The following is an 8651-nucleotide window of genomic DNA, read 5'->3' on the forward strand; positions in this document are numbered from 1 at the left end:
GTTCGCCTACTCTTCTGCTGGTCTCCGAGGAAGGGAACTCTCTGGAGCTTAGGAGGCCGTCCCGTGTCCAGCCGCCTGCTCTTGGCTCTCTCTCCGGCGCGGGAGAAGCCGCTTAACCCCAGACTAGGCCGCGGGCCGCCCTCCCCACGCACTGAAATAACCCCCGGCCCGCGGGCCCGCGCGCGCCTCTCCTGGCGCCCTGCGGCCGCCGCGTCTGGGCCCTAAACCCGTCAGCCGCCCTCCCTCTCGCTCCGCGCCGCCCGTTAGTCCCAGCGCCCGCGGGCCCCGGGGCAGACTAGAGAAACACTTCTAATGAATCTCAATACAGCAGTAGAAAGCTGTCCGATAAATTCCAGCGATTACGGCCAGAAACTCTAGGCGCTGCTGCGGCGGAGGAAGACTTGCCTTCCTGTTCGGCCAGAGACCCCCACCTCCCGGCAAAACAAAATGGGAGGTGCTTGATCGCGCCTGGGGTCAAAGGGTCAATTTACAGAGACAAAGGTTTAAAATAGGGAAAACGAACAAACACTTTGCGGGGTTTACCTGACAATCGGTGGCTCCTTCGGATCAGAAAACCCTTAATCGTCTCCGGAGAGGAATGGCGGCTCCACAAAGGTGCCGGCCGCCGCGCCTCTCCAGGTGTAGCTCTTGGCCCGCCGGGGGCGACGCGGGGGGAGGCCTGAGGCGGGCAGATCCTCTCTTTCGTGGTAACATCGCCGAGGATCCTGGCCTGAAGCCCTGTGAGCTGGTGGGACGCACACCCTCGTTATTTCTAGAGGTTAAGTCAAGGCCGTGTACAATCGCATTGGAAAACATTTATATACAGCTAAAAAACTTGATATAAAAGACCTGTGTGGCTCCAGCGCTCTGTGCGTGCTAAGTCTCGGGGTTCTTGCTGAGGAGCCATGCAGCTTTATGCAGCAGCAGTTCTGGATATAACTGACTACAGGCCTAGTAGGCAAGATGCAGTTTGGGGCATCAGTGAGGGTACCGCTGTCAGGACACACTTTTCCTCCCATATGCTTATAATCCCAGCGTTGGAACGAATTCTCTTAAAGTTTACATTTTAAGCCCTAGGCGGTATTTTACTTTGGGGGTAAAAACAAAATGGTGGAGGGGGCAGAAAGTATGCTAAAAGGATTCTTTCATTTAGCTTTCCTTGTCTGATTCTTTGGGTATCAGTTAATATTTAAAAGTGAGGCACCTAAAAGCAGATTGTGCGTGGATACTGTTTGTCAACAGGTAGACTTCATTGTAGTAAGTAGTGACTTGGCCTTTTCTTTGGAGAGTGCCCAAATGTATCTGGATTTCTTTTCTCTGGTACCATATGGTTTCTTCAGAGAATAATCTTCCAGTCTTGACTGTGTGTGTGTCTCTGTGTGTTTGCGGGGGAGGGGGGGTGCGGGTGGTGTTTACCTTGGGTACTGATTTAATGACACCAAGTGGGAGAAGAGGGTTGACATCCTGCAGTCAGAAAACAGACTTTCACACAATTCCCTTGTTCAATGCTATGGACCCCCAGCCTCCATCTGTGCCTTCTTTGGTTCAATTTACCCAGAAAATAAACTTTCTGTCTGTGGCATGGGGAAGGAAAAGTCATCGGGCTTGAGTGAGATAGGGCTCCTGGACATCCAACAGCTCTGAGCACAGATTTTATCTTATTTTTTTTGTCTGTGCCACATGGCATGCAGGATCTTAGTTCCCAGACCAGGGATGGAATCTGTGCCCCCTGCGGTGGAAGCCCAGAGTCCTAACCACTGGACTGTCAGGGAAGTCCCTGAACACAGACATTAATGAATCCTGTTTCTAGCCTCACACCTTCCCTCTTCCTTGGAAACTGCCTGCAAAAACTGAGCCTCAGTGTCTATATCAAGTGGGTGGGTTTGTTTCTCCTTGGTATACCTCCTTACAGACATTTAGCATGTAACTTTCTGTGATCTATGAATTTATCATTTCTTCATCTGCTTTGGCCTTCTGAAAACATTGACATCTCTCATCCACTGTTGCCTCATCTCCTATTTTCCTTGCCCTTGGGGGGTGACTATATTAGCAGGCTGTTTGACAGAGAAAAGAGATTCATGAGAACAATGTGCCATTTTAAACTAGAAAAAAAATTTTTTTAATTTTTAAAATTTCGTACCACATTTGATGGTTTTTTAAAAATTAATTTTATTTATATATTTATTTATTTTTGGTTGCATTGGGTCTTTGTTGCTGTGCTCAGGCTTTCTCTAGTTGCCGCGAGCGGGGGCTACTCTTTGTTGCAGTGCACAGGCTTCTCATTGCGCTGGCTTCTGTTGTTGCAGAGCATGGGCTCTAGATGCACGGGCTTCAGTAGTTGTGGCATGCAGGCTCAGTAGTTGTGGCTCACGGGCTCTAGAGAACAGGCTCAGTAGTTGTGGCACATGGGCTTAGTTGCTCCACAACATGTGGTATCTTCCCAGCCCAGGGCTCAAACCTGTGTCCCCTGCATTGGTAGGTGGATTAACCACTGCACCACCAGGGAAGTCCCTCACATTTGAGGGTTTTTAAAAACTGTTTTGGTTTTTTAAAACTGTCCACTAATTACCTATGGTTCATTGTTTATTTTTTAAAAGCACATACTGTTTTTACAAACACAAGAGATGCAGGATACTACAATAAATCATCAACTGCTTTTGCATTAAATTCATATATCTATATGTTTTGGAGAAACCAAGTTAGTAATCAGTGCCAGGGATCATGAGGGCATTAATAGGGAAATCGTCTGTAATTTCATTGAATTATCAGACATAGCTGTGCAATAATACACACATCTCAAGTTCCATGAAATATATTTAAACAGATGGACTTGGAGCACATGTACTCCCACGCATACATGGAAAACAATGGCAAAGGAACTTCCAAATTCTCAGTGAAGATGCACACCCACATCACATGTACCCTAGCAATCAGATTGAGTAGCCAGATAGGATTACCAGAGAAAGTAAGGTTTGAGCTGAGGGCTGAGTAACAAAAAGCTAGCCATGAGACTATCTGGAGACCTGTTCCAGGAAAAGGGAAATGTAAGTGTAATATAAGTAGAGCTCTGTAGTGTGAAAGAGCTGGGCGTTTGAAATACAGAAAGAAGGCCAATATATCTGCTGTGTGGTGAGCAGTCTTCCTAGTCTGTGTTTTCACACAATTCTTACCAGGTAATAAAAGTTTAAGCAGAGTTGAAGACAGTCCTTCAGAGGCATGATTGGTCACAATTTGTCCAAAGTTTTTGTCTCAAACATTTGATCTACAAATTCAAAACGTCAGGCTTTATGACATTTAGATGTGAACATAAAGATCCCATTTACCTAATCTATAGAAATAATGCAAAACAGAGACCACACTGACATGCTTATTGCAGCATTCTGTGTAATAGCAAATTTAAAATGAACAACCTAAGTGATCGGCAATAGGGGAGTGAATAAAATTAAGAATTTGTAAAATTTCTGCATTGCTTAAAATTTTCAGTGAGTTTTTTCTTATATTTTAAAACACTAATTTAAAAAATTCAACTTCCACTCAGGAACTCAGAAATATTGAAAACCGTAGCCCACCTATACATCACACTCATCAGGCAAGGGAGCTGTGAGAAAACTGAGTCTTTTTTGGTAACTCTGGATTTACATGAAGGGAAATGGATCCCAATCTTCTTCAGTTAAGTTTTTCTCTTTTGAAGTTTACATAACAGATAATTACTCTTCATTATGGAGGTTTTAGTATTTATGCAAAACCAAGCCATAAATGAATCAAATAAAAACCAAAGCTACAGTAGTAAACTGACTCAGTTTGCTTATGCTGCGGATGTATTTGAAGCAAACTTTGTTTCTGCTGTAATTTATAAACTTTTAGAATGATTCTTTAATTTGAAATCAGTCAACCCCATTTAAAGCAGCTGTTTCTTTATACACTTTTCTACCATTTCAATCAGGCTTTAAATCAAATTTTTGATCCCTGTACGTTCAGACCCTAGTAAATAGGCAATAATAGTTTGCTTTTATTCTAGGAATTGTTCTAAGTCCTTATATGTATCAACTCAATAGCCAACAACTCAAGGGCCCTGAGGTAGGTAGTATTATCACTTCCGTTTTAGAGATGAGGAAACTGAAACCAACAGATTAATTTACTTGCCCAAGATCAATATCAACTAGGTCACTGAAATAGAATACAAACACAGGCACCGCATCTCCTGACCTTGTGATTTTAATCTCTACTCTTCTTTAGTAAGTTTACAGTGACTAACAAGGCAAAGTACGGAATCTCAGTAAATTTACAGCCTAGTGAGGACATGAGCAACAGGTAACTTAGACTTTGGTATGATAGATGCATAATAGTATTTATCCCAATAGACTATTAAAGAGAAAGAGTAGTAATTAAACTCCTTGAAAGAAATGTAAATAAGCTCAGGATTGAAAATAGTGAGAGAATGTGGTGAGATCAGGCTGAAAGAAAAGAATTTAGGATAGTTTGGGAATGTTCTTTATCTCCTGACCTCCAAATGGAGCAGGTGGATTGGAAACATAATGCAAAGATGACATTTCCCCATTTCTTTGCCTCTGCTGTTCCTCTTTTTCTTAAATTCTAACACAACTGCTTCTTTTCCTACAAAACAGAATCCAATTGGTTAGTCCATTAAACCCCATTAAGAAACCACTTCAGAAGAGGATCTGATACCCACTACCCCTAAAAGAGCAAGACACATTATAAGGTGAAAATTACTTGCTTTTATTTATTGTGAAAACAACTTTATGAAATGATTTGCAATGCAAAACGTGGAAAACTGCTTTGAATAACTGGGACAATAGCTACAGCATGGGAAAATATATGTAAACAAACTTCACTGCCACCAAACTAGACTCTACTAATTTATCTCAGATGGCATCACAGAGTAGCAATGGCAGCTTCTGGTAAACGGAGAAACAGCAGCAAAGTCCTGCAGTGAAGCTGTGATTAATTACTAAACTGAACTGTTCACTAATCCTACAACTTCCCTGCATTTATCTGTCTATACATTCCTACTTACTACAGGACAAACACCCACCAAAGTGGTTCCAAAAGACAAATGAGATAGAAATTCACAGTTATATTTGTCTACAAGACAAATCCAATAGAAGGCAGTGGAGGAAACTGGGAACTACTGCAAAGTTTTACTCTCTAGTCCAGGTGATGAAAACAAAGTTTGTCTTTCAAGGCTGACCACTGTCAGGAATGAAATTAAGTATCAAAAGTCTCCTCACTTCTCTAGGAGTGATTCTAGCTCTTCTTGCAAAGAGCTGAGCTGCTCCTTTTCTCGGTCTTCCTTTTGTTTCAGTTCATCCAGCACAGCCTGAAATCTGTTCTTGAGAGCCAGGTTTTCCACTTTCAGGATGAGATCCTCCTGTCGCTTTGCCCTGTCCTGGGTCTCTTGGAGCTTGCCTTTCATGTTATCAATCTGTTTCTGAATTCCCATAACCAGCTGATTAGTTCCCTCGTCTTCTTGGTGGTGTTCATCTGACTCATTTAGCTTGTCCTGTAGCTGCCTTTCCAGATCTTCCTCAGTGTCAATGATGTTTATGTCTTCTTCATCTTGATGCTGTGTCTCATCTTCATCTTCACTGCTGCTGCTAAGGTCATTGAATATCTCCCGAAGCTCATCATGTTCTAATGAGTCACGGCCCTGCCTGTGGCCAGACATGCCTGGGGAAGAGATATCAAGGCCTTGGTTTTCTGCTTCTTTTGTTTCATCTTCAGCAATTATTTCCCAACGGGTACTGACAGCTTCAGCATCTGTGCTCAGCAACCGCTTTACTTCTTTTTCCACATCTGGAGACTCAATATACTTCTTCTTTGCTGTCTTACGGAACCTTCTCTTTCTGACATTTTTTAGAGGCAGAGTAATTCCATGGTTCCATACAAACTTTTTCTCTTTGTCCTTATCCTTTTTCTTGCTTGCTTTGGGATCAGCAGTGGCAACTGGTTCCTCAACAGGAGGATAGAGATCACCGTCAACTGTAGCAACAAGCATCTGAGAGATATCAGCTGTCTTGTAAAAGGTTTTTTTATCAATGGTTTTCAAACTTTCCATAACACATGGCAGATCTACCAATTTTGACGCCAATGGGACCCGGTCCACTCTGACAATTCCATGACGCCCATCAGGGTGTAACTCAATTGTCAGTCTGTCCTTCAGGTTGACATGACCAGACTGTACCGCCCGCCTCACGGTAGAGGCATACTCCAGAGGTAGGCGTAAGATAAACTGGCTCTCTAGTTCGTGAGGAGCATCATCTTTGCTCTTACTCATCTTTATTTCTTTGTGACTCACTTTTTCTCTAATAACCACTTGCTGCACTAAAAAATTTCAGCTATTTCAACAGAAAGACCAGTTCTTTATAAATTGAAGTCTTTAATTACAAAGAGTTCTAGGTAGAACAGCAACAAAGCGTCTATTCTGAATTAAGCCCCAAATCTTTGTAAATATGCTGTAACAATACCAGTCGTTAGGGATGCATTGCCTTACTCAGGTCCATTTAAATCTATGAGCTGTAATGCCACGTTCCAACCTCTAGATGCCGCTGCAGGACAACGCAGGGAAAGCAAATGGCGGCTCCCACGGAATGATTTTCGGCACAGAAAGTAAGGCTCAGCAGATACTCCCAATCCACAAACTCTCCAGGAACAAAGATACGCAAAAAGCGGGGCGTAGTGAGCTGTCTTCGCCTCGGGTACTTACAATCCAGTGACGATTATAAGTCCAGTTTCTCCGGACAGGCGCGAGCGGAAAAGGAAGCCACTCAGAGCAAGGTGGCCGGGAGCCGAGCGTCTCCTTCCGAATTCCTTTGTTCTTCCCGGCACCTGGCAAAGCGATCCGCTGATTATCGGTGAAATGGCGGAGGACGGGCAACGCGAAATCTCGCCAAAAACCGCACCTCCAAACGCCAGATTCTGCAACTCCGCAGCTCAGCGGGCCTCCGTCCGTTAACGGCCGACCTAGCCGAGAAAAGACAGCTACGTCACCACACGGGACGGGAAGCTGCTGTGAGTCGCAACACGCCTCGGGCGGAAGTGCGGGCTGCCCCAGCGCGCGCAGGCGCAACGCCCGATTACGCGCTCCGGCGTGTCTTGTCGTCTCGCGAGAACTTGGCCTTAACGGGATAAAGACTATGTTTTAAAGAACTGTTGATTTAGGGTTTCCCTGGTGGCGTAGTGGTTGGGAGTCCGCCTGCCGATGCAGACCCTCGGGTTCGTGCCCCAATCCGGGAGGATCCTGCGTGCCGCGGAGCGGTTGGGCTCCTGAACCGTGGCCGCTGGGCCTGCGCGTCTGGAGCCTGTGCTCCGCAACTGGAGAGGCCACAGCACTGAGAGGCCTGCGTAACGCAAAAAAAAAAAAAAAAAAGCTGTTGGTTTTTAAACGTAACGGTTCTAAGAAGGACATAGATTCTCCCGCCCGCCTCCGCTAAGCCAGGGCTTTTACCGGATGTCTGTGGGGCCGGATACCTCCTAGGCTTCCGCGTGATTGCCGGAGATAGGGCGTCCGTGCGGAAATGGTGTTTGTGTCTTGAAACATCTCGGCATCTCCACAGGGTATATTCAATCTGGAGCCGATAAAAGAACTCTATAACTAACCATACCGTGGATTTTAAAGTATCCAAGTCAGTGGAGTGAGGACGTGAAGCCCACTATAACTCTAAGTCTGTGTTTGTTGATTATGAAGATGGCCGTAGGGGGCCCGTGACTCGGTCTTTTTCTGTTTTGAAGACCCCCTGAGGGAACAAGGGTGATTCCTCTTTTTTCTTTTTCTTTTCTTTTTTTATACAGCAATTTCTTATTAGTCATCCATTTTGTACATATTAGTGTATACATGTCAATCCCAATCTCCCAGTTCATCCCCGCCCTCCCCTCCCCTGCCACTTCCCCCACTTGGTGTCCATACGTTTGTTGTCTGCATCTGTGTCTCAATTTCTGCCCTGCAAACCGGTTCATCTGTACCATTTTTCTAGGTTCCACATATATGCGTTAATTTACGATATTTGTTTTTCTCTTTCTGACTTCACTCTGTGTGAGTCTCTAGATCCATCCACGTCTCTATAGGTGACCCAATTTCGTTCCTTTTTATGGCTGAGTAGTGATTCCTCTTTTTAATGTGTTTGACGTAAATATAAATGTAAACAGAGAAGGTAGTGTTCTTCTGGAGGCCCATGTTCATTTAGGACAGTTGGCTGAAAGACGAATAGTCTGATTAAAGTAGAATATAATTGAAGTATTACTTCCTTCTACTCATTTGCCAGTAATTTTTAAATTAGTTTGGAATTTTAAAAAATCCACCTCTACTGTTTGGATAACTTTTCTGCTTGCCTCTTCTTTAGGTGGTCAAGTATTCTTCAACATGTATTTATAGTACTTCAGTCTAACTGTGTAACAGTTTCCACTTATTCCTCTTCATTTCCATTTATTTATTAATAGGATCAATTTGGTAGACTATCGAGGTCACTAAAATTTCAATTTCTATTCTCTAATATATCAACACCTGCATCTAAGTTTTAGAGAATTCACTTAAAATGTGATTAACATTTAGAAAATTCACTTTATTTCTTTATGTACTTATTGTTTCCCTCACCTAAGACTGGAAGCTCCATGATAATCAGGAGTCTAATATCATG

General features: G+C 43.7%; 1 protein-coding gene across 1 annotated transcript; it reads right to left on the minus strand.

Annotated features, from left to right (window-relative positions):
* Positions 1 to 4528: 4528 nt before the first annotated feature.
* LOC307183668 (transcription initiation factor TFIID subunit 7-like) lies at positions 4529 to 7958 on the minus strand. Its single transcript, XM_079916503.1, has one exon. It carries the CDS (start codon positions 6293 to 6295, stop codon positions 5246 to 5248), a length of 1050 nt encoding a protein of 349 aa, XP_079772629.1. The 5' UTR covers positions 6296 to 7958; the 3' UTR covers positions 4529 to 5245.
* Positions 7959 to 8651: the final 693 nt, after the last annotated feature.

The sequence above is a fragment of the Stenella coeruleoalba genome, assembly GCF_951394435.1.
Source record: "Stenella coeruleoalba genome assembly, chromosome: 3".
Taxonomy (NCBI): Eukaryota; Metazoa; Chordata; class Mammalia; order Artiodactyla; family Delphinidae; genus Stenella; species Stenella coeruleoalba.

Bases quoted from the DNA above. Each gene is read 5' to 3' on its own strand.
- LOC307183668 (XM_079916503.1), bottom strand. From the start codon at position 6,295: ATGAGTAAGAGCAAAGATGATGCTCCTCACGAACTAGAGAGCCAGTTT.